This window comes from Vigna unguiculata, chromosome 8 (genome assembly GCF_037176805.1).
Source record: "Vigna unguiculata cultivar grain cowpea cultivar isolate G323 ecotype 2 chromosome 8, ASM3717680v1, whole genome shotgun sequence".
Classification (NCBI taxonomy): domain Eukaryota; kingdom Viridiplantae; phylum Streptophyta; class Magnoliopsida; order Fabales; family Fabaceae; genus Vigna; species Vigna unguiculata.
In genome coordinates this window covers 39,292,812-39,318,217 of record NC_140799.1, presented here as the reverse complement: position 1 = coordinate 39,318,217, position 25,406 = coordinate 39,292,812, and the positions used below count along the sequence as shown (strand labels likewise).

General features: G+C 31.3%; 4 protein-coding genes across 7 annotated transcripts; 3 read left to right on the top strand and 1 right to left on the bottom strand.

Annotated features, from left to right (window-relative positions):
• Window positions 1–672: 672 nt before the first annotated feature.
• Window positions 673–3,998, bottom strand: LOC114195409 (vesicle-associated membrane protein 711). Its single transcript, XM_028085871.2, has 4 exons — window positions 3,644–3,998; window positions 3,364–3,554; window positions 2,513–2,676; window positions 673–1,210 (listed from the first exon to the last, which is right to left on the bottom strand). Exons 1-4 carry the CDS (start codon window positions 3,858–3,860, stop codon window positions 1,123–1,125), a joined length of 660 nt encoding a protein of 219 aa, XP_027941672.1. The 5' UTR covers window positions 3,861–3,998; the 3' UTR covers window positions 673–1,122.
• Window positions 3,999–10,654: 6,656 nt separating this feature from the next.
• On the top strand, window positions 10,655–14,189 carry LOC114193590 (protein CLT3, chloroplastic-like). 4 transcript variants are annotated; one of them, XM_028083454.2, is made up of 10 exons: window positions 10,657–11,256; window positions 11,600–11,745; window positions 11,887–11,924; window positions 12,190–12,305; window positions 12,575–12,674; window positions 12,762–12,797; window positions 12,881–12,946; window positions 13,044–13,167; window positions 13,381–13,506; window positions 13,661–14,189. In XM_028083454.2, the coding sequence occupies exons 1-10, from the start codon at window positions 10,847–10,849 to the stop codon at window positions 13,816–13,818; spliced, it is 1,320 nt and encodes a 439-aa protein (XP_027939255.2). In that variant the 5' UTR covers window positions 10,657–10,846; the 3' UTR covers window positions 13,819–14,189. The 4 variants fall into 4 exon arrangements, with proteins under 4 accessions (XP_027939260.2, XP_027939259.2, XP_027939255.2 ...); XM_028083455.2 differs by having other exon boundaries at window positions 10,658–11,256; window positions 12,896–12,946; XM_028083459.2 differs by lacking the exon at window positions 12,190–12,305 and having other exon boundaries at window positions 10,655–11,256; window positions 11,682–11,745.
• Window positions 14,190–16,044: 1,855 nt separating this feature from the next.
• Window positions 16,045–19,183, top strand: LOC114193666 (rhodanese-like domain-containing protein / PPIC-type PPIASE domain-containing protein). The gene is made up of 8 exons (XM_028083554.2): window positions 16,045–16,321; window positions 16,474–16,599; window positions 16,726–16,817; window positions 17,127–17,227; window positions 17,420–17,530; window positions 17,814–17,922; window positions 18,359–18,409; window positions 18,923–19,183. The coding sequence occupies exons 1-8, from the start codon at window positions 16,126–16,128 to the stop codon at window positions 19,001–19,003; spliced, it is 867 nt and encodes a 288-aa protein (XP_027939355.1). The 5' UTR covers window positions 16,045–16,125; the 3' UTR covers window positions 19,004–19,183.
• Window positions 19,184–21,274: 2,091 nt separating this feature from the next.
• LOC114195220 (calcium-dependent protein kinase 34) lies at window positions 21,275–24,549 on the top strand. Its single transcript, XM_028085614.2, has 8 exons — window positions 21,275–22,148; window positions 22,420–22,563; window positions 22,654–22,806; window positions 22,920–23,035; window positions 23,151–23,318; window positions 23,399–23,526; window positions 23,628–23,727; window positions 23,979–24,549. The coding sequence occupies exons 1-8, from the start codon at window positions 21,491–21,493 to the stop codon at window positions 24,072–24,074; spliced, it is 1,563 nt and encodes a 520-aa protein (XP_027941415.1). The 5' UTR covers window positions 21,275–21,490; the 3' UTR covers window positions 24,075–24,549.
• Window positions 24,550–25,406: the final 857 nt, after the last annotated feature.

The following is a 25,406-nucleotide window of genomic DNA, read 5'->3' as shown; positions in this document are numbered from 1 at the left end:
TAAAGCGTACGATGTGCATTTTCATTCTATAATTTTGTTCATTTTCTTGTTTCTTTTAGTTAACATTATATATTTGGTTTCATGTACAAGAATCTGAATAAAAGTAAATGAATTTCTATAATTTGGTTTAGATTGGCTTTATGGTTTTGCTGTATTTTTTCATAACGATAAACGTCCCGAGGAAGAATGAGTATTTTGTACCGCCACAATAGTTGTTCATTAACGGTAAAAAAAGTGACGCGCATGAATTACTTCACACCGTTGCTTTCTTCAACTCGCGTTTATTAGCTTTCTGGCTAGACAGACAGATCCAAACATGCTGTCACAAACGTCAGAGATGGTCTCTTACAGCTCAAAAATATGGCTAACTTGGAACAGTTGTTTCATGGTCCACCGTCAACAAACTTTTCTTTTTCAAAATTTAGACGATTTCATTTAATACAATGACATTTTAATCTACTTTCTGATCCATTTTTATCCCACAATTCCAATCACGTTTTAATTATCTATTTTTAATTTTTTTTAATGTTATGATGTGATAATCTAAAAATAATTAGAATAGTGAATAAAAGTAGATCAGAAAAATAGGTTAAAATATCATTATGAATTGATTTATAGCAACTTGTGCAATCTTAAGGTTCAGCAAGAACGTTAAAAACAGGGGAAGACGGATAAATTAAAAAGAAAAATATACATTAAGCTCATGCAGTTCACGTGCATCAATTTCACAGAGAGAACAAGGGCCGAGAAGTTTAAGAATACCGGTTCGCTGAGCTATGAAGAAACAAATGGAATTTAAGACTTGCCCTTTCCCGTCTTGAACAAGAGAACATTCATGACACATTGACACCCTCAAGCTGCAACACTGTACATCAACTAAAATCTTTGGGCTGGTATGAGAATACAGTAAATGACATAAGTTTTCTGCCCCCTCAAACTTTATATGAAAAAAAAGAAAACACTTCAATCTATGGCAAGAACTTCAGTAGCAGAAAAGTGGACAACCCAGTAATATAGTTGAAGAAATGGAATCCGCAAATCAGAGGCAGATAAAAAAGAAGTGACGTCTGCAAGTTGAAGACGACAAGGAAGCACACATAGAATTCACTTGCCAATCCTTCACTAAAAGCAAGATGGTAGCGCGGGCCCATGGCAAACAAAAGCCAGCACAATATAAACTATCACGAGTAGGAGGACAATAAGTGCAATCCTGCAACATGCAACGGTTTAGTCAGTAAGACCCAAAAACAGAGACTCCTCTAACTTTAGTTAAAGATTGATTAATGAAGTTATGACAAGGATTTACAATTGAAACAGTTTGTTGCCTGCTATTTGAAATTATCCTAAATCTAGTAGAAGTGAATTCAAATTCTACTTAATGGAACTCTCACCACACAAAAACTTAACATTTATTATATTTAAAAATGATGTTGCTCTCTCAATAACATAAAAATCAATAGAATGTAGGGGGATTTGTCATGCAAATATAGCTTGCCAATTATAACTTTATATCATATGAGAATATGGAACCTTCATGATAATACTATTTTTGGGTTTCTTGGAAACCTTATATGTTGCAAGTTAGACACCCTCGCATGGCCCTTCCCCTTAAATGTGTTCAACCAAGGGCCCATTTGTCATAAAGTTGCCTAGAATTGGTTTTTATACAATTAATTTTGAACCATTGAAACAATTAGAACATGTCCAAATTAATACCCATAGGTTTATACTGGTACTGTTGTTGTTATTAGAAAGTGTGATTTTCAGACACCAAAGAAGCTAGATCTAACTTTGAAGTACGACACCTTTATTTTTCCATCACTCGGATGCATAATAGTTTTGGAATGAACTTTTAGATAATTTTGGTGAGGCATGGGTGTTTTTTAGTTCACTGGATCAATTTCTATACATTCATTTTGAAAGGCTTGGTAAGAAGAAGAAACATAAAAATGTTGTGGCAATGCACTGTTTATGCGAATTTGTGGGTTTGATAGGAAAACCCACATCTTCAAGGCTGTGTCCTCACCTCTACATTTTTACGAGATAAAACCATTTTCACCTCTTCAAGTGTATCGGTATTGGACAGCAAGGAGACTACACAACTCTCCTACTTTAACTAGTTTCTAGGAGCTTCTATTTGTCTCTGTTTTTTCTCTACTTTGGTCTTTGTTGAGGATTTCTTATCCTCCAACCTTTTTCAATTCTACCTCTTCCTTTCTATAATACTTTTTCTTCTTATATACTTTTACAAGTGAAATTACTTCTACCAAGAAAATTACTTTAGCACACTTAGAAGGTTTTACCAACACTTCAAGTTTCAACCAAAGTTTAAGCCAAGGTGGTTTCCGTCAAAGTCCTCTGAAATTCTACTATCAGCATTTAGGAAAGTCCAGTTAATCATGCAAGAAATGATACAAAAAGAATGGAGATGAGGTTTCAAATTCATTCAAAAGACTGAAGTTTTTCATTGTAAGTTCAGCTAACATGACTGAGTTTTAGATTGAGAACATACGTGAGCTTGACATTTCTCCACCAGACGGTGCTTCTGAAGCGGCGAGCTTGCTTCCTGAAACGAAATGTATTTCCTTGCATATTGGCAGTTTTATCCACCAGCAACTCCAACCGATCACCTCTATCTAAAACTTTGTCAATATTTTCTATCATGACATTTCGTACCTGTTAAAGAACCCAGAAGATAAGAGAACACAAACATGAGAGCAAAACAACCAAGTGAACAACAAATAAGGCTCAACCAAGTGAACAACAAATAAGGCTCGGTTCGGAAAAAATTCTAAACAAATACACAAGGGAAAATAAAATAAAGTGGTAAATAAATCCAGCTTCTCTCACAAATTAAAAACTTAAAATTAACTTAGTCTTATACACCTCTACTTTTTCGGAAGCTCTCTAATCAAAACTTCTCCAAAAGCTATAGAGCATAACAGGATTTTAACTTAAACGGAGAAGTTCGATAAATTCTATTTCTCTGTTTATTCTCTTTTAAGTGTTTATATAGAAGCTTATCCAAACTAGACCAAAGTATAAAATGTAAAAGTCAAAGTGCAGGTCAGTGCAGGACTCTCTTAGAACATATATCAAATAGAAACGCCGCTGACTAATCATTATTAGATGTATCTGTTCCATTAATTATAAATTTATTGGTCCAGTACCAAGCTCATTTAACTTGGGCAGTGTTGAATTACTAAACAAGGATGAAATGAAGTGGAATTGATGCAAAAATGTAATTACACAACCTATTGACTCACTGATTACCACTGTCAGTGTTGATTAGCCACACACTCGCCAAACAATCAGTTCTAAATTTTCAATTACTCAAAAAACCGAAGAGAAAAACCACCACACCTGAGACATTTCACCTTTGAGCCGATTGATCCTATCGGCGTTAGGATCGCTGGAGTAATACTCCATCTGCTGATTCAAAACCCTAGAGAACTCCTCGTTCATTCCGTAAGGCTGCGCGGAGTGAACGGCTCGTCCGTAAGTCCGGACGAACTTCTGATGAATATCCTCGAGAAATGCGAAAGGAAGTCTCCCTGCAACGAATGAATTCAAAACATTAAAAGCGAACAAGTGATGGATTTAGGTTTTACAGAAGGAGAAGTGAACAGATCGGAAAACGCACTGCCGGCAGTGTCGTCAGCCATGCAGAGAACGGTGAGTCCATCGGTGCGTTTAACGTGGAAGATGTAGCGATCCTGAGAGTAGGAAACGTGCGTGTCGTTGTTGCCTGGGATCTTCTCGAGAATCTGCCGCGCGATTGCGCTGGCGTTGGTGGTGGTGCCGCTGTACTCCGCCAGCACCACCGATCCGCGACCTACCAGCGCGTACAGAATCCCCATTCGGTTCCGATCGGTGAATCAATCGAAAAGCGGCAACACAACACAACACAGCACCAAACGCTCTTCTCTTCTATTCTCTTCTTCTTCCACTCCTGTTCATCAAGTGTCCCTTTCTTTTTGACTTTTTGCTTTTACCATCATCACTACCTTCTGCTTTCTGATTGGAATTTAATTATTGTCTTCGGATTTTAAAATTGCCGTCAAAATTTGTTTCCCTCTGTTATTTATTTTAGTTACCATTCAAAATTGAGTGAAATTACTTTCGTGATATTTAAATTAATTGTTTTAATATTTCTATAATCGAAGGTCTTTCTTTTCTTCCAAAATTTATTCAATCATAATGTTGATGATGAAAAGATTAATGTTTAAGCTTAATAATATTTTATTTCTCAGCCACGTCTTACTTCCAGCTGTTGCCACGTACTCTCTTAATAATATAGTAATATTACTTAAAAAATGGTGTTATAATAATGAAATAAATTTTCAACACCAACTATTACGTCTCTAATAAATTAATATGTAATTCTAATAATTAAATTGGATATTTTAGCTATAAAAGATGGAGATTCAAATAAAAAATTGTAAGAGTATGGTTGTATAAATAAGGATGGGGTGCATGTCCACTTTAATGTTGTAATATACAATTCGAGCATTAATGTTATATTGAAAATTCTTAGTTTTTGTTCTTAAATTCAGATCCCTATAATTCTTTTATCTCTGAAATTTTGTAAATGTCTGATTTTACTTTATGTACAAAAACTAATTACATATTTGGTATTTAATTTTTTAAAAATTAAACAATTTTTGTTCACTTTTATTATATTTTCCAAATATAAATAGAAAATAAAATTCTTGGTTGATGATAATGTTAGTTAATCAATGTAAGGTACTGATAATGTTGTTTAGTGTTAAGTTTTAACATTTGTTATTCAAGAAGGTATATTAATATATTTTGTTAATAACTAGATAGTATGTAAGACCGTATAAAACACTTTACACTAATACAATGTTATGAAATTGCGAGATTTGAGGTGATTTGTGAAAAAATAATCGTGAGATTAATAGAAATTCAAATTTTTACGTGCTATCTATCATATTCATTAAATAATTTATAAACTTTAATTTATTTTCTTTTAAAATATTTTCATTCTAGTCTCTTTATCCCTTGTAATTAATAATATAATATAAATATCTTTTTTATCCTCTCAAGTTCATCACTCATTCACTTTCCCTCAAATTCATATTTTAAACAAACAAAAGTGAGATAAAACTTTTATAATAACTCAATTATTTTATTATTAAAAAGCTTTAGTATGAATAAAAAGGCTAAATTACTTTTTTTTGTGATTGTTTTTGTTAATAAGCGTGAAGTTGGTCCTTCATATTTATTTTATCTAAATTTAGTCATTATTTTTTTAAGAGTGATTCAATTTGGTTGTTAGTTTTCACAAACGTGTTAAAGTCGGTGTTATGTGTCAATTTGTGATTTTTTTAATTTTTTATGCATGTCACTACAAGGTTGTGCCACGTGGGCAAAGTCTCAATTTGGTCTCTACATTTATTTTTTAATTTTAATTTAGTCCTAATTTTAGTAGAAGTGAAGCAATATTATCTTTTTTTAAATTGAGACTCGATTTCAATTTTGTATAAATCTTCAATTATTTTTACTAAAATTGACATTTTTATTAAATATTTATAGAAGTAGTTTTAAACAAAATTTAAAATCTATATGAAATTTTTACGATGACTCACATGGGTGAATTGGTAGAGTTAATACTTGAATCTTATGAGTTATACTATTCAACTTATTAATTTTAATTTGATCATGTGTTTTTTGTTGCATAATTTGTGTTATGTTTCACGCTAAATTTAAGAATCACCTTCAAACTTTAACTAACATGATCTGAAACATGTATTTCGTATAAATTTTAAAGTTAATTTTACAATTTTTAATAGTAGTAGAAATATCAACATAAAATTATATAAAAAGTAAATTTAGTCTCAACTTAAGGAGTGATAATATTGCTTCATTTTTATAAAAAAAAGGAACTAAATTAAAACTAAAATTAAATATATGAACCAAATTGAGACTCTATCAACCAACATGGCACAAATGTTGAGTGACATGTGTAAAAAAATTAAACATTAAAAAAATAAAAATAAAAATAACCCAAAATTGAGACGTAGTATTGACTTTAACCCCATTTGTGAAAAACTAACAATAATGATCAAATTTAATCACTTAAAAAAAAAATCAGAATCAAAAGAGTAGTTTAGCCAAATAAAAATCAGTTTAGTCTCGTACAATTTGTAAAAGCTATTATCTATCTAAAAGATAGAACATTCTACTTTTCTCTAAGTTCTTAATCTTTCTACCTTTCTGTTTGAAGATCAAAACATACTATAGCACTATTGGTCGTGAGGCCTGACTTTTTATTTGATTAAATTGTTGACAAAATAAGTTCATCTTTTAATTTTTTTTAAGTCGTTTGAAGTCTTTGGCATGCATGTGTAGTCTTTAAGATTACATGTTTGGTATAAGAGTTCTTGGTGAACGGTTTAATTTTATTAGGGTGTGATCAAATAATTGATTTGAGCTTTTTTTGTGAAAATTAGAAGTACTTGGGTGAAAATTATTCTATTTTGTGCTCTTAGTCAGGTAAGGAAAGTTGGTTATTTAAAAAAATTATTCTTTTTGGTATGAAATTGTGGTTTAAATCTCATTTGGATATGTTGAAATTGATGAATTAAATGAAATGACTTGTTTGTGAAATTTATGTTTTAATTTGGTTGATTTGATACTGTTAGTAGAGATATATACATGTAATTATTGTTTGATGGTATTCTTGTTTCTATAATTAGTAAACTTGATTCAATCGATTTTCAGTTGGAGCATTTGATAAGTTATTATTTGTTTTGGCCTCTGAAGAGAAAAGAAAAACACCATTTTGAAACCAAAATATGTGTAAATTGGTGTTGATGGAATGTATAAATATTGTTTTTGTTTTGTGTATTGAAACTTATGGTAGAGATTTTAACCTCACCAATAATCTAAATCATATGAATAAAAATATAAGACTTACGACACAAAAAGGGAGTTTGTTATACATTTTGTACGATATAGATATGAAATTTTATGTCTCAAATTAACTCTATACCTATCAAGCTCAAATATATATTTATATGATAATTGTGTTAGTGTCTTATAGAATGTGATGTTTCTTCCTAAATGTGTTAGTAAAGATTACTTGATGAAGATTTTTAGTTGTATAGATTTATGTGTGGTTTATATATGTATGCATGTTGTTATTGTATGGAATCGAGTTGTCTTAAGATGTCTTGATTACTCCTGCTTGAATGTTTGAGATGTCCACAAACAGATTAATGTTTTGATCGACTAAGGAGTGGGTACTTGGAGACATTCAAATGCTCAAATTTATTTGATGTTTGAAATGTGTTTTATGATAGTTTATTAATTAACGTAAAAGAAAAAATGTGTGAAATGGTATAAACAACTCAATTGATATAATGAAATACGTTTGAAACTTTAAATAATTTAACAACAGAAGTTAAAAGAACTAAATTCACATAGTTTTAAAGTTGAAAGACTAAATTAAGTCAAAATTTCAGAAATAAATTAATTTTAATTTTTTTTAAAGTTAAAAATTAAAAAACACATTTAACCGAAAATTTTATCTTTAAATTGTAGAAGAAGTGAATTTGAATTATTCATCATTTATAAACGAGTTTTTTTTAGATGATAGCGGTGTTAATAAAAGAAATTTGTCTTCATTTGATTGATGTGGTGATTGGTTAGCCGCACTTATCACGTGCTCCCACCTTAATATACCTTCATATACACGTTGTGATAGGGCCAACCATCAAATACTCCATCATTTTTTTAAATGTATATTTACATTGAACATATATATTTTAAAAATATATTTAATTATATAAATATTTAATAAATTTGTAAATGGTTAATCGATGTTTTTGAATTGAATAAAATAAAAGAATCACTGATTGGTCTCAATTATTTTCCTTAATTTTGTTTACTGAATGTACTTTATTTCTTAATTATCCTCCGCATTAATTTTTTGAACATTCTCTGGGTTTTACTTGCCATGCGGTTGAAATAGTGAGAATAAACAGACTTGTTGAAAATAAAATCAAAAATAAATATAAAGTATCCATGAATGAAATTATTTTCTAAAATCATTTGTTTTTTAGATTTCCTTGCATTGATCTTCAGAGAAACTACATTTAATTCATTTAACTAAACGTTCGCGTCACCTAATCCACTGAATTCACGTAAATTACAATGATTTATTTAACTTGGAAATTCGATATCATTTTCTTTGTCTACCTAGAAAAAAAAAGGTATAAGAAAAATAAGAGATCATTTTTTTTTTTCTTACTATATGTTAAATTTGAAAATAAAATAGTCAATATAATAAATTTATTTCAATTTAATAAAACATTTGTATTTTTTTTATTTAATCATTTTAGTTTACACGTAGTAATAAATAGGTTTAAATATGTTTTTAGTCCATCAAATTTTAATAAAAATTGAAATCAGTCATTTTTTAAAATTTTTGACCAGTTTAGTCATTTATTTTACAAAATATGTAAATTTAGTCCTTTTAACCATTTTTTTTAAGTTTATCTTACGTTTCAAGCGTATTTTATGATAGTTTTTGAATTGTTTATCCCGTTTGACACATTTTCGCTTTAACGTTAACTCAAATATTATCATAAAATGCGTTTAAAATGTCAAATAAACTTAACAAAATTTGGTATGAAAGACTAAATTTACGTATTTCTAGAGATAAAAGACTAGATTGGTATAAAATTTCAAAAATAGACTAATACCAAGATTCACTGAAATTTGATGGACAAAAATATATTTAATCCTAATAAATAAATAAAAATTAAACTAAATTAAATATCTTTCCTAAATATAATATTCTTTGTTTTGGGTGGAGTATCTTGTAATATGAGTTGTTAGAAAGAAAAAAGAATATCTGCGCCGAAAGCTTTTTTTTTTTTTTTTTTTTCGATAAAGTTCATATAAAGCAATTTTCTGATGCAAATAACATATCACATCAGAGAATTTAGGTGCGCTCGTAGTGCCGTATTTTAAAATAGAAAAAAATAATCCATAAAAAGAACATTCATATTTATTTATTTCAGGAATTAAAATTGTAGTTGATTACTTATACTATTTTATGTTTAATTTATCACAAATCGAGTCAATAAAATGTTTAATTTGTCTGATAGTAGAAGGAGAAAATCAACTTTTGGGAAAGAAAAAAAAAAGAGTCAACAAAGTGCGAAATGCATGCATACTTAAAAAGTCACACTAGAAGGAAAAGTCAAATTAGAAGATTAATAGGATTAAAAAAATTTCCTCTATAATTTATATTATTAGTTTTGACAGGGATATTTTAAAATTTTTGTTTTTTGTTCATATAACTTGTGAAGCCGTAAAAAATGTTAATTATTCGATTTAAGTTTCTCTACTCATAACTTATTATACTTTTAATTAAAGTGTTTTTTATTCTATAGAAAACGAGACTCGCAAACACAGAACAAGGGAATATTCATTCTTTGTAAACTCAGAATAAGTGTTTCCGAAGTTTGCAAAATTTTAAAAGTTATTTGTTTGATTTAAAGACAAGACATAATTTTTTATAATAAATTAAAATTAGTAAACATATTTAACTCATAAACTATTTTCAGTTTGTTTAAACTTAAAATAATTAGTTTTTTCTTCTATTTCCTAAATAAATACACCAAAACATGTTAACAGTCATACCAAGTAATTACTTTATTGAAGAAAACATTTTTTTTTTCTTGAAAAAAGTAAAAGAAAAAACAAGAATGCACTTATTTGGTTGCATGGGCACTTTTAGAAAAACAATTCAGTCTATTTATTTCTTTGAAGAATTTATGATTTTAAAAATGGAAAAGGATGGTAAATTCATTGCAACATGACAGATGATAACCATTCCTTTGGAATCATTCAACAACACCAGATTTCTCAAACTCCGAGAAGAAGTCAGTTTCAAATTTGAGTCCCCCTCAATAAAGAAGGTATATGAAAAATAAAATAAAATAATTGTCTTATTATGTCACAATTCAAAAGAATATTGCAATTAATAATAGTGTTAAATATTAGAAATAAATTTTAAATCTAAATCAATTTTACAAAACTAACATATAAGATAAAAATTACATTTACTTATATATTATAAATTGACCTTATCTTTAAATTCATGTAAGAATTCCGATCTCAAATAAACAAAGATTTTGAATATAAAATCTTCACTAGTAACAATACAATAACCATGCTATGATTACAAATAATTCGCACTTTCTCCTCCACAACAAAGTCTTCAACTTCGTCACGACACTCAATACATGTCCAAGAGGCATTTTTTATAAAAGAATTATTATATAGTGCTTTTATTTTGGTCAAAGAAATAATTATGAAAAGGTGTTAAGATTTTAGTTGGAAACTTAAATTAAGTGAAACTAAAGCCATATAATATTTCATCTGAAATTTAAATGCATCCTCAATATTATCTATCTTGATATTCTCCACGATCATGTAAATGCAATATATTTAATATTTCATGAAAGATCATTAAAAAACTAGCTAACATGGTTAAAATTATACCTTTAATACAAAAGATAGCAATAAGTGAGATTAAATAAAGGTGGAAAAATACAAATGGTATTTGTGGTGGCTATTATAAGAAGACCAACATTGATGTGACGTAGCAATAATGTTAAATCAAAGACAAGGTCGTGTTGTGGCATACACAACTTCAAATTCGTTAGTAATAACTGAAACTGATGTTGTTCTATTGATTTGATTCCTCAATTTCTCCAACCCAAACTAAATTTCCTGTTTTGATCGCTTCACTGCATTCAGTTCTCACTTCTGAATTGTTTTTGCGACACAATTATTCATTCTAACCATGGCTTCACTAAGCCGGCGGTTATCCGCCGCCGGCGCCGCCGCATCGGTCGGACGGGCTCAGTTACGGCGCCCCGCCGGGGTAAGCGGGCTGCGTTACAGTTACTGCATCAGGAGGCCAATGCGGTTGGTGGCGGCGGGGGCCACCGCGGGAGGCGGCGCGTGGGTGACATTCGCCTCCGGAGGGAGGGAGGAGAAGGTGGGGGCTTGCTCCTACGCGGTGGAGGATCGGAAGGTGGCGGTAGATGGTGGAAGGGAATCGGTGGAGGGGAGTGGTAAGCGGGCGGCGGAAGTGGCGGCGGCGGCGGCCGCGACGGTGGTGCTAGGTGTGGGGAACCGGGTTTTGTATAAGCTGGCTTTGGTTCCTTTGAAGCAGTACCCTTTCTTCCTTGCTCAACTTGCCACTTTCGGGTACTTTACCTTTAAAAGAAAAAAAACAAAATAATTGAAATATATTATTAATAACCATATTCTACTTATAGATTATGATGGGAATACTTTTATATTTATAATTAATATAAAAACTGTATCAAGTAATGATAGTAACAATAAATAGACACTTATAACATAGATCAAACATTCCAACAGTTATTATTTCTCATTCTTTTTTTTTTTTTTTTTTTTTATTATCTGGGAATGGTTCCTACGTAGTTCAAAGGGTAAACAACTCTGAAAGTATCCAAAAAAATATTTAAAAAAATAATAACTTTTTAAGAAGCAGCGAATGTTTGATATTGTACATTATTTATTTCAGATATATAATAGTGTACTTTGGCATTTTGTATATTCGACATCATGCGGGTATTGTGACTGATGAAATGTTAAATGCGCCAAAGGCTCCGTTTATTGGTATTGGTCTATTGGAGGCTCTTGCTGCTGCAACTGGAATGGCTGCAGGAGGTAACTTTGTACTCTTTCTCAGTTTCTGAATCACATTTTCAATTTTTTTTATCAACTTTGTTTTGGAGAGCATTGATATTCACAGCATCAAGTAGGTTAGATTCTGAATTTGGTTATTTGTTGTGCTCTTTCTTGTATCAGCAATTCTATCTGGAGCATCCATTCCAATTTTGTCTCAGGTAAAAGGAACGAACAGTTAATTGCACTCTCGTGGTCATTCTTAATTCCTGTTACTATTACATCTGCATGACATGACTGTTTTTGAGCAAAGGCAATGGATTACATAGTTGTCTAAGATAATATTGAAATTTAGTATATAATGTTGGCAATGTTATCTTCTAAACCAGTTCAGTTTCTGTTTTAGCTCATGTATGCAGAACTTACTTAGGTGTTCAAAAAATTGTAAAACAAAGGTGGTAGTTAATTTGAGGTATTCTCTTGCAGACTTTTCTGGTGTGGCAAATACTCCTCTCTATTATTTTTCTCGGAAGAAGATATAAAGTGAACCAACTACTTGGGTGTTTTCTTGTATCCATTGGTGTAGTTGTTACTGTAGCAAGGTCAGTAAGTACATGTAATTTTATCAAGGATCTTAGACCATGGTGATTCATGTTATCAGTATCAGTAAAAGCAATGCATGATCGTTAGTCAATAAACTAATTCTGAAAGTCTTTAAGCAACTTAACACAATTAATGGTAGTTGTCGAGCAAATTGACTATAAGGTTTCTCTTCAATCTGTGAATTATAAGAGTTTACTGGTAAAAAATATATGAAATTTATGTCAGTTTTTATGGCTTCGTACTTATATACCTCTGTTTACTATTGTAGTGGGGCTGGTGCTGGGAATTCATTGAAGGAAGGTGGTATGTTTTGGAGTCTTCTGATGATAATTTCGTTTTTTCTCCAAGCAGCTGGCACCGTGCTGAAGGTTATCATGGTTTATAATGTTTTCTGCATTTTTCCAACTGTAAAACTATTCTTCTGTAGTTACATTGTCCTTTTCATATTTTTGCAGGAAACAATCTTTTTGGACTCAACCCAAAAACTGAAGGTATGTACTGTAGTGAATGTTTTAATCTATGTTTCTGCTAATTATATGTCTGAATGTTTTGGAATAAACTGATCAGTGTTCAGTATTATCTTAAGCAGGGAGGTTCTATGGACTTGTTTGTTGTCAATTCATACGGATCTGCTTTCCAAGTAAGTGTTCTTCAATCTTTCATGAAAAATTCATCTTTTAGATTTGCAATATAAATGAAAATAGATGCCTAAATGTAAGATTATATGCTTAATATAGGCACTATTCATATGTCTTCTTCTACCCTTCTTGTCAAAATTATGGGGCATTCCCTTCAGTCAGCTTCCAAATTACCTTAAAGATGGTGCAGCCTGCTTCCTAAATGTTGGTACATTATCAAGTGGTAAGCTGCATTTCCTTTTCTAATGCTCAGTTTGATGTCAATGAGGGTGAAAATTTCAGGATGAATGATAAAAAATTGTATGAAAATTCATCCCTAAACATTTCACGCCCAATTTCAAATTATCTGTTTGATGAGATGACTTAAAAATCCGTGTTTTCTACTCTTGCTGTTTTTGTGATAATGGTGATGAAAGAAAGGGTTTTCTGGTTCCAGGATGTGATGGTGCTCCTCTGCTGCCTCTGTTGTTTATCATCGTAAACATAGGTTTCAACATTGCACTGCTTCATCTCCTCAAAATCTCTTCAGCTGTTGTATCTTGTCTTGCTTCCACATTTTCAGGTACGCAAGGTGTTTGATAAAATTATTGTATGGCCCTGGACCAATACACTACACATCCATGTCCCAGATGAAAATTTTCAATCTACAAATACATGCTAATGTGAAAAATTATGAGCATACCCAATTGATAGAATGTGGGTTTGTGTTGTGGCAGTTCCAATATCAATCTATGTGTTCACCATGCCATTGCCATACCTTGGTGTTGCTTCCTCTCTTCCAACAGGTTTCATGGCAGGTGCCATCATTCTCCTTTTGGGTTTACTCATCTATGCATGGACTCCTTCAAATGGTTCTTTCTCAGCTTCCACCTAGAATGAGTTAACATGTCATTGAACACACTAAAACAGCAGAAGGAACTAATTCATGTTCACTTCTCAGTGGTGGCTAAAACAAGGAAAAAGAATGTGTTGTTCTTATAATTGCTGGGAAGCGTTTTTTATGAACTAAGCTCAAGTTAGAAAGAAATAATGTAGATTGTAGATTGTTGGAGATCTATATTCGTTAAAGATAACCTTTAATTATAACATATAAATGGGATAAATTTTATCTTATCTCAATTCAATAAGTTAAGATTTATCCCTATTTATATATTATAATTTTATTTTATTTTTAACAAATATCTGACATTCAATTTTTGTATAAGCTAAAAAAGAATGAATAGAGAATAAACTTCATTTTGTTCATGTTCTCCCCGCACCTCCATGTTTCTTTATTGCACCCTAGAAGCAATGCAAAAAATCAAAATTGCCATCTTCTTCTTCCCTCCTCCTTCTCCATATTTTATTCCACCTTCGTCCTGTTCTCTTAAGGTTTGCGATGTGTACTGTAATTGAATGTAGGAAATCAAATTGTTGTAAATTCAATATTTTTTTTACTACTAAAATAATTCTTCCCTATTAACGATGAAACCCATAACTTTTGAGATTTTTTCTTGAAAAAAAAATGAAAAATATGATTTGATTGTATTTATAAAAATGATTATGTAGATGATATTAAATATATATAAATTTTACACCGTAAATACTTTAGTAATATAAGTATGAGTTAAGAATTCATGTGAAATAAAAATGAAAATATTCAATAACATATAAAAAAGAAAACTCTTGAACATTAAACCTTAAATTCTTTTATTAAAGATGATATGAGGTCTTTTATACCACACTTTAGTTGTGTAAATATTTCCTTTATACCTTCCTAAGAGTATCCAAAAAAAGTAATGCATTTTAAAAAGTAATCAACTTATTATAAAAAAAAAAATACATTTTTAAAAAAGTAATAACTTATTACCAAGTTGTTATCTAGTTAAGGAAAATTTCTCTCACAAACTTTTATGATTAGATAGATTAATAAGTGAGTTGCAAAATAATATTACGAATTACTTGAATTAGTTTTAAATTTGGACCTTCTTCTAACTCATTTAATTTTCTTTATATTTTACTTTTAAATTTATTATTTGAGTAACATATTTTTTCTACTTTTAAATTTATTTTTTGAGTATCATATGGTGAAAATAATAGAGTCGGACCGATCAGTTTAAATGTTTCTAAGTTATCAATTAATTTATAAGTGCAACAAATTATTATCAATGGTTGAGAAATCATTGTTCTTCAATGAATAAAAAAAAATTGAATTATGTGCATGTTAGATATCAAGGGTGTTTATTAGTAATCTTAATAAATACATTAATATGTTATAGTAATTAAATAATACTAGTGTAAACACAGGCGCTATCGCGCCTGCGTGTACGCATTTTTCGAATTATATTTACAATTAATGATATTGTAATGTTATTAAGTTAATGAACAAAATAAAAGTATATTTATAAAAATTAAAGTGAAATGTATGGAGAAAATATGAAAAAAATAACTGTTGATGAATAGTATGAGAAAAAAGAAAAAGGAGATAAATAAATAATTTTATAAAAACTTGTAAAAGTAACCGTTAATTTTTAAAAATTTAATAAATAATTAAATTGTAAAGGATAAAATTGGAATTATGAAATGTGGACACAAAAGAGGGAATCCCCTTTATATATAGTTATAGATATTAATGCTGGACAAAATTATTTAACGTTGAAAAACTAAAAACAAATATGCAATTAACTTTTATAATTATTAAAATTATACACTCAACATGAAGTAAAACTGGATTTAGCTAAATTACATACTGTATTTAATAAATATAATAAACAGTATAATTAATTGCGTGTTAAATACACACGTTTGATATTATTTACACTAATGAACATAATAAATAACATTTATTTAACAATTAAGTTAAATATAGTATTACTCTTTAATTTTGTCACGCAAAACTATAATTAATAATGAAATTTGTAAACAAAACCTTTAAAATTTAGAATAAATAAATATATTTTTTTATATATGAAACTTTCAAATATGCTTCTTGTGTGAATATTTAAATAGTTTACGACATATTTTTATTTCATTTAAAAAAAATTGTGCTCTTAAAATAATTAAATTTTATGTAATAAATAACTTGTCAATATATAAGTTTACTTGAGAAGTGATATATATTTGATAAATTAGAATGGTGTTCATATGAAGTTGTGAGTGTAGGTGAAGTCTTAGTCTTGCGAAGGAAATATCAATAACCACAATGTCAATGTTGAGAGCAATTTGTGCTCTGAGAGTGGGAGTGACAACTCCAAAACCTTACCTTCTTCCTTCAATCTTCTCATCATCCTTCAACATTCATACTCTCTCACACACCACTTTTTCTAGAACCTTCCGCTTCCACTCACCTTCGATTCCTCTTTCATCCTTTTTGCCCCTCATACCTCCCAAAGCAGCAGGTACTCATTTTCTGAAAACCCCATTATGTTTTTCCCCTTAATTTTGTTTCTGATAGCATTTGGTTACGTGTCAATGTGTTCTTGTTATGTGGTAAAAAAGTTTTCATGAAAAAAAAATGTAATTTTTTCATGAAAAAAATCTGATTTTTCAGCCTCTTATGGCACTGGGAGTGGTGGTGCTGAAGGTGGTAGGCCAAGGGAACTATTGGTGCAGCATTTGTTGGTCAAAGAAGATGACCAGAAGCTTCTGTTGGATCTTCAGCAAAAAATCTCTTCAGGTTAGTGATACTGAGGGAATTCGGTTATTTTCTGCGACCAGTGTTAGTTTTCGGAAGGTGTTTGTTTCCAGGGTAATCGTCTACGGCTTAGATTTTTTTTTTTTTATGTGTTGTTTTTGTGTTCAGGTGAAGATTTGAGTGATCTTGCGGTGGAACATTCAGTTTGCCCATCCAAAGAAGAAGGAGGAATGCTTGGATGGATCAAAAAGGGTCAAATGGTATGCTTTTGAGATTAGGTTAAACCTTATTTTTGGGGTTTCCTGAATTTGCAACCTTTTTGTGCTTTGTTGAGAACCTGTTTCAGTTGATTTCTTCTATGCCCTGTGTACTTTTAATGGATAGGATACAGATATAATTACTATAAATTTTCTCTGGGTAGGTGATATAAGTATGATTTGGCCATATCATATGGTTCTGGAAAGGAAGAAGATGGGGTAGTGATCTGGTTATGGTTTTTTCCACTAATTTTACTTAAACTGTACAATTGTGTGATTTCAAATTGGTGTCTGATGGTGAAAATGTGATAGGTTCCTGAATTTGAGGAGGCTGCGTTCAGTGCACCTTTAAACAAAGTTGTAAAGTGCAAAACCAAATTCGGATGGCACCTGCTGCAGGTTTTATCTGAAAGGTATTTACAGGTTTATGCTTCTAAGTTGGATGATTAGATGTTTTTAATTTCTCTGAATTTTCTTTAGGAATTTCAAAATGGTATTCTGATGCAATTAGTCAGCACCACTCAGTGGAGTAATGCTTGGAGGGTGTTGTTGTTAGTTACAATGAATGTTCTTATGCCTTGTAATTTTATTTTTCTATCTGACAGGGAAGAATCAATTCTTCAAGACATTCAACCTCATGAGCTGCATGGGAAAATTCAAGATCCCAATTTTTTGGAGGAGGCACAATTAATTGACGTTCGAGAGCCTGAAGAAGTGTAGGCTTTGATCTTGTTCAACTTCAATTAATTTTGTAATCATTGAAATTAAGATTGATATGGCAATTAGCTTGAAAAAAGAGAAACTATAGTGGTATATAACTCTAATTGACATCTCAAATGGAACAAGGTCTACATTTTTTTGACTTCATGGATATCATTTACTGCCCCTTACACTTGTGTGCATTTATTTTTCCCTTGTGCAGTGGTTTTTTGGAATCATCCACCTTTCTTGCTTGTGTTTAGTTTATCTGCATTTAAATTACATTCTCATCATGAACAGGGCCAAAGCATCTTTGCAAGGATTTACTGTTCTTCCCCTCCGACAATTCGGAAGTTGGGGGCCTGAAATAACTACAAAATTTGACCCTGAAAAGGATATATTCGTTATGGTAAGTGCAGATTTTCTTCCAAAACATTATATGGTATCCAGAAACTAGACCTTTAATCCTAATTATTACTGTTTTTTTACATGGCTTGATTGTTGTTCTTTTCTGAAATATCTGTTCATGTTGTGTCTTTTCCTGTTCCTCCTTAATTTGTTTGGAGGTTGTAAGTTGATAAAAGTTTGAAACCGGAATTCTCTGAATAGGTTCCTGCTTTTGTTGCAGTCTAAGTTTGAATTTTAGAGGCCTTTCATTGGAGATATTGAAGAAAACACTATGTTTGAATTCATTGATCTTTCTTTCAGACTTTTGTAGTTTACTGTTCAGGTGTCTTGTTGCTACAATACACACACAAGTGGATTAGCTTTGGATCTGATTTGGCATTGTTTTTTTTCTTTTGTGTGTTGATTATGTTCAATAACTTGTGTTCTTCTGAATGCAGTGTCATCATGGCATGCGGTCATTACAGGTTGCCAAATGGTTGCTGTCACAGGTAAAATATTTTTATTTCTAAGACGTCACTGAGTGACGATTTAAGACGTTAGAGTAATTAGAATTTTTTTGAGTCTCAATCCAACGACCTTTTAAAGTAAAAGTAAAGAATTAGGGGAGGGAAAAATTAGAGGAGCAAATATATAAGATGACGGGGGCAAAATAATATTTTTTTCGAATATCTGGTAATAATTTTAACAAAACAAGCACACCTTCATGTACACATAAGTTTGTTAGGTTTTTAAGGAAGGGTTTCACGAGGAAGATACAACACTAATGAGAACTGAGTCCAACCACATAAGGTATTGATACCACTCTCAACCCAACACCTTAAGACAATAGGTTTATGGGTTTTTATTCTTATGTAGTGCTCTACTTTCTCATTTCTAACAATATAAAATATAGACTCACACTTGGATGATGTCACTCATTGTGTTTCCTGTGATTTCCAATTTTTCCATTTGTTGTTAAGATAAGAAATGTATAAAGGAATCGTTGATTGTGAACTTTTCAGGGTTTCAGGAAAGTATACAATGTTTCTGGGGGAATCCATGCCTATGCTGTTCAGGTTGATCCATCAATACCCACATACTGATCACATTACCTTTAGGAATTGGAACTCTCTTATTATTTGTTTACAATATTGAAGGTTACATATTGTTAGAATAGTTTATGTTATTGAATAATTATTTTAATGTTTAATTTCCTTTCAATACTCTATGGCTCTCTATTCCTGCCAGGAAATGGATTCATAGCTGTGTTAAGGGTTCCTTCACTGAGTATTTGTTTGGAATACAACCTCTTTCTCATCAGAAAATAATATTAGTTTGTCTGACCAAATCTTCAAAGAACACAACAATGGTAATAAGAACCTTTTTTTACTCTTGAAAAATTCCGGATGTTATTGATTCAAACATTTATGCATTATCTTTGGTTAACATGAACAGAACTTCAGATGGTTTAATCATGACAGATTATTCTTAAACCATTGTTCACAAATAATAAATGTGTATAAAATATGTATATTATTAATTATAGTAATAAACTATACTTCTATACTTATTATAGAAAAAAGATTCTCTACTTTGATATACATTTTTCTTAATATTATTCTTTAAATATTTTTTTAAATAAAAAATAATTGTTTTACTAATTTTATTTGATTTTTTTAATTTGACTGTTTTTTCTTAAACTTAACTATTCTTTTAAACTAAAATAACTATTATAGTACAAAAATTACCTAAAAGAAAATAAAAATTCTACAATAAAATTTTAAAAAATTAACATGTATGTATAAAAATGAATTTATCATATAAAAAAATAACATGTATTTTCACTAGTTGATAATAGAAGGATTAACAATAAGCAACAATTTGGGATGGTTTTAAAGAAAGAATTCAAATGAAAGCGTGATTAGGAGATGAGTTTATGTCTGTTTGGAGAATCTTGTTAAAGTATATGAAATAACCTCTTTTTTTTCATAAATGTTAAAATTGATATGTATAAGTTGAAAATAAAATTTAAAAAAGTTAATATGAAATCAGTTTTATAAACTAATAATTCATTAAAATGTTATTTTTAAATTGAGTTACAAAAGGAAAAACTTATATATAGACGACGACTAAAGAGGTTATGATACAATAATAGTTAGCCTTTTAATCTATTAAGAAGAATAGAGTATTTACATTTTTGTTTAGTATAAAAACTACTTTAATAAATATAAATGAAGAAATATAATACAAATTTGTGTACTAATGAATGTTAGTTATGCTTTTTAATTAATCTTTTTATATCTTTTATACTAATTAGACTACAAATAATTAATAGAATAAAAAGCTAAAAGAAACAAAGGAGAATAACCTACCCTTGTTGTGTACCACTAGATAATTATGCTTGATTAATCCCTAAGTAAGTATTTACAAAAAAAAAATCAATTAAAAGTCATCTTTCAATCAATTTTATTACTTCCAAAAATAAGTCTTTAATAACTTTCATAAAAAAAATGCCTAAATTGATCAAAAAGGACCCATTTGACTTAAGTTGGTTAAGATTTAGTATTTAATATAATTATTTTATTTTATTTTGTTATTCAATTTTCCATTTCTATATAATATATTATATGTAACTATAATAATTAAATACACATATTTTATATTTTTTTATACAAATATACCTCATCATTTTTTTAAAAGTTAAAAAAAACGCTTAATATAATTTGGAGATGCCTAATATTTCGAGTAAAAAACAATTGAAAATAATAAATTATTTATTTATCCAAACATTATATAAAACAATTCTGAAATCCATAATCATACACCAATTAACTATTATCATACATTTTAATATGCCAAAAATATACACATAAAAATATTTTAATATATATATTACAGTATAATAATATAATTATTTAATTTCTTTTTTACATTATTTAGTTTCTCATTTCTATATCACACTTATGCTTATATATAATTATAATTAAATAAACATATCTTAAACTAAAAAGTTTGTGCTACCCATGGGTCTCAAACCAGTTTAATATAATTTAGAGATGTTAATATTTAGAGTAAAAAATAATTGAAAATGATGTGTATGTTTTGCGGTGACATGATTTATCTGTAAAAAGCGTTGAAGAATGTAAAAATGGAAGTAAAAACAGAAAGAGTGATGTGATAAGAGTTGTATTGTGGGAGGAGACTTGTTGAGACTTGGAAAAAGGAAAAGGTTGTTCCAGATGTGTAACAGACCAAAATCCATTTTTATTATTCCCTGTTCCGAGAAGTGCTCACCACCCTTGTCTCAATAAAAAGCCAAAGGAAGAGTCTTAATTTGCTCCCTCTAATTCTCTTCACCAACACCCCTTTTAACACCCTTTCAAATTTCCCCATACCTTTTTTTTAGACAATTTTTTTTTCCTCTTTCCCAACAACAGACACTTCCCCTCATGCTAACACCTTCTCTCCAGAAAACAAATACAACATAATTTTTGAGCCCTCAAATCACACCACCTTGACCTATATCTATCAACTCACATCCCTTCCTTTCCCTCCACCCCTTTTGTTCCTGTTCTCCCTTCCATTCCACCATGGGCAACTGTTGCTCAGGTGGCACCAATGAATCTGATAACAAGGGAGAAACCAACCAACAAAACGACAACGAAGGGGGAACTGCAAATGCCCCACCACAATCTAAGCCTAACCATCCTCCAACAAAGCCTTCCAAGCCGGCCCCTATCGGACCTGTGCTTGGAAGGCCGATGGAGGATGTTAGAAGTACATACAGCATGGGGAAAGAGCTAGGGAGAGGCCAGTTTGGTGTGACACATTTGTGCACACACAAGAGCACAGGGAAGCAATATGCCTGCAAAACCATTGCCAAGAGAAAGCTGGTTAACAAGGAGGACATTGAGGATGTCAAGAGGGAGGTCCAGATCATGCACCATCTCTCAGGGCAACCCAACGTTGTGGAGCTTGTCAGTGTTTTTGAGGACAAGCAATCCGTTCATTTGGTTATGGAGTTGTGTGCTGGGGGTGAGCTCTTTGATCGCATCATTGCCAAGGGACATTACACTGAACGTGCTGCAGCTTCCCTCTTGAGAACCATAGTGCAGATTGTCCACACCTGTCATTCCATGGGAGTCATTCACAGAGATCTTAAGCCTGAAAATTTCCTCCTCTCCAGCAAGGATGAAAATGCACCTCTCAAGGCCACCGATTTCGGTCTCTCAGTTTTCTACAAACAAGGTCAATCATCATCATCATCTTTCAATGTTGCTTTCTTATCAGCTTTCAATTTCTGGGATCTACCTAACAATTGTTTCTGGGATCTCTGAGATTATATATATATCAGTCACATTTATCTGTAATATTAAGAATCCTGACAAAACCATGATTATGATATGACTGTAATTTAACAAATGTGGATAAAGAACTCACCAGCAGTGCCTCATCTTGATAGAACTTCTGTTTGGAAAGATTTACTGCTAAACAATGGAATCCATCACCTTTTTGACAGGAGAGGTGTTTAAGGACATTGTTGGAAGCGCATATTACATTGCACCTGAGGTCTTGAAGAGGAAATATGGTCCAGAAGTTGACATTTGGAGTATTGGTGTCATGCTATACATTCTTCTATCTGGTGTTCCACCATTTTGGGCAGGTTATATTCGTTCACTCAGAAAACACTACAATTCCTGTAAAATCAATCGTATATCTGCATGACACTGAAACCAAAACATGGTTTTGACAGAATCCGAAAATGGAATATTCAAGGCAATTCTACGAGGTCATATTGACTTTACAAGCGACCCATGGCCATCCATTTCGCCTGCAGCAAAAGATCTCGTAAGGAAAATGTTGAATTCGGACCCCAGACAGAGGCTGACAGCATACGAAGTTCTGAGTAAGTGTAACACTGGCTTGCTTTCTAAGAAAAACTTGAACTTAACCACGAAGTAATGGTTTGAAAAGAAATTTTACTTTGGCCTCAACAATTAGTTCTAATGTGAAAAACAGATCACCCATGGATCAAGGAGGATGGAGAAGCACCAGATAAACCTCTTGACAACGCAGTACTGAATAGGCTCAAGCAGTTCAGAGCAATGAACGAATTCAAGAAAGTTGCTCTAAGGGTAATAATTCATTCGTTCTATTGTTAATAAATCAATCAATGTTTGGTTAGAGATGGCAAAAACAAAACTACTTGGTCTGAATTTTCCACTGATTCGCATATGAATACGAATATAGGTCATCGCGGGCTGCTTATCAGAGGAAGAAATCATGGGATTGAAGCAGATGTTCAGGGGAATGGACACTGACAACAGCGGCACCATTACAATTGAAGAGCTCAAACAAGGGCTTGCAAAACAAGGGACCAAGCTAACAGAACAAGAAGTCAAGCAATTAATGGAAGCTGTAAGTTAACTACTGCATCACAAAACAAGTTCTTCCCAATGCCATTACTCAAACTATTTTCTTTCTTCTGCATATTACAGGCAGATGCTGATGGCAATGGAACCATTGATTACGATGAATTCATCACAGCAACAATGCACATGAACCGCATGAACAAAGAAGATCACCTTTATACTGCCTTCCAATACTTTGACAAAGATAACAGCGGGTAAAGACAAAAAAATCAACTACACTTCAATGTGTATCAGTCACCCCTTCGGAAATTTGTTGGTGCTAAACGTTCTAATCTCATTGCTTTGTCATAATTAGGTACATTACCATTGAAGAACTAGAACAGGCTCTCATCGAGTTTAACATGCACGATGGTAGGGACATCAAGGATATCATTTCAGAAGTTGATGCAGATAATGTAAGTTCTTCACTCAATGAATTAAATATACAAATGCATATAACTTCAAATAAAAACCGAGACAAAATTATGTGGTTTCTAATAAATTCCAATCTATAATAGTGAGTTCACGAGAATGTTACTAGCACTTCTATGGTTCCAATTCAACTAACTTTCTATCACATATGTTGTTAACAACTAGCATACTCTTGTGCATACAGCGTATCTGAATCACGTTTAAGGAAATTTATGAAAAAATTCTGTCATTGCAGGATGGCCGGATTAACTACGATGAATTTGCTGCAATGATGAACAAAGGAAACCTAGAAGTTAATACCAAGAAGAGGCGTGATTCAAGCTTATTTTAGTTGGGGATTATACAAATATTTAGAAGGCATCATGGCCTCTTTAGGCCTGTGTCGTTGGTTGGTGCAGATGCTGATAAGCGAGTGAAATATCAAGGAGCGTTGTGGTGCATGATCACTATTTGGTTGGGACTGAGGATTTAACGTGGGGAATGGGTCAAGGTGGTAAACAAACAAATTAGAGGGGGAAAGAACTTGAATCAACCATTGAGAAATGTAAACACACATATATATGAGGGGTTGCTTCTCTTGTATTGCTTCTCACTTAGGAATCAAATCAAAAAGGATTTTAAATTATGTATAGGTTCCTTTTCAACACTAGGTTCAAATGCATTCATTGTTAAGATTCTACATTTTAATACCCTTTCAATCAAACAGAAAGAATCAGTGTAAGGTTTCCACTCTTGAAATTTATGCTGAATTCAGCTATCTTTTCAGATTCAGTTTTAATACCAAAGAAATTAACACTACTCTATCATACATTGTAGAGTTCATACAAAATGGCTCTTACAGAAACGCACGATTACATTATCAATGAGTTTGAATTAAAATAGAGCAATTCAAGGCCACATTAATTTTAGTAATTTTCAAGTCCATAGTCCTTATGCAACGCTTGTGATTTCAAAGACAAGACTCTTTTAAGAATAAATCAGAGATAAATATAATACAAGAGAAAACAAGGTAATAAGAATCACCATATTAAATCCATGGTTTGCAAATTTTCATTGGTTAACTGGTCCATTCAAAACCCATCTGTTTCCGATAATTGCTACAAAACTAGGTAATATAACAGCACAAAAAAGGAAAAGAGTCTCCCCAAGGAACAAAAATGGCTCCAACCAAAATTAGCAATCAGATTGAAGAGGTTTTCATGAAGGTATATGAAGTTGCACTCGTAAGAAAAATCTTCTATGACAAACCCTATTCCTTCACAATAAAGGGGCACAATCTGATCAACAAATTAGAACAAAATGCACCAAATCATAAACAAATTAAGATGAAATCTAAAATGCAGGACCGTGAACAATGGTTCAAACATTTTTGGCAAACATGTAATGTGCAGAATCAAGGATTGAGCAAACAGGTACATGATAGCTCCTCAGAAGCGAACTTCAAACCAAATGAATTCAGATTGAGCAAAACAGAAGGAAACCCTCACGGAACCTTGTATAGTTGACTTGCAAAAACAAATTTCATTTAATTCAATACACAGACGGCAAGCACAACATAGAAAAAAAAAAACCTAAATTTACCAAAGAGAAAAGAGAAGGCCTTCAAAAAGCAACAATCTTCGAGTTTCCCCAGTTCAAACTTTCAAAAGTTTCCTTGCTAACT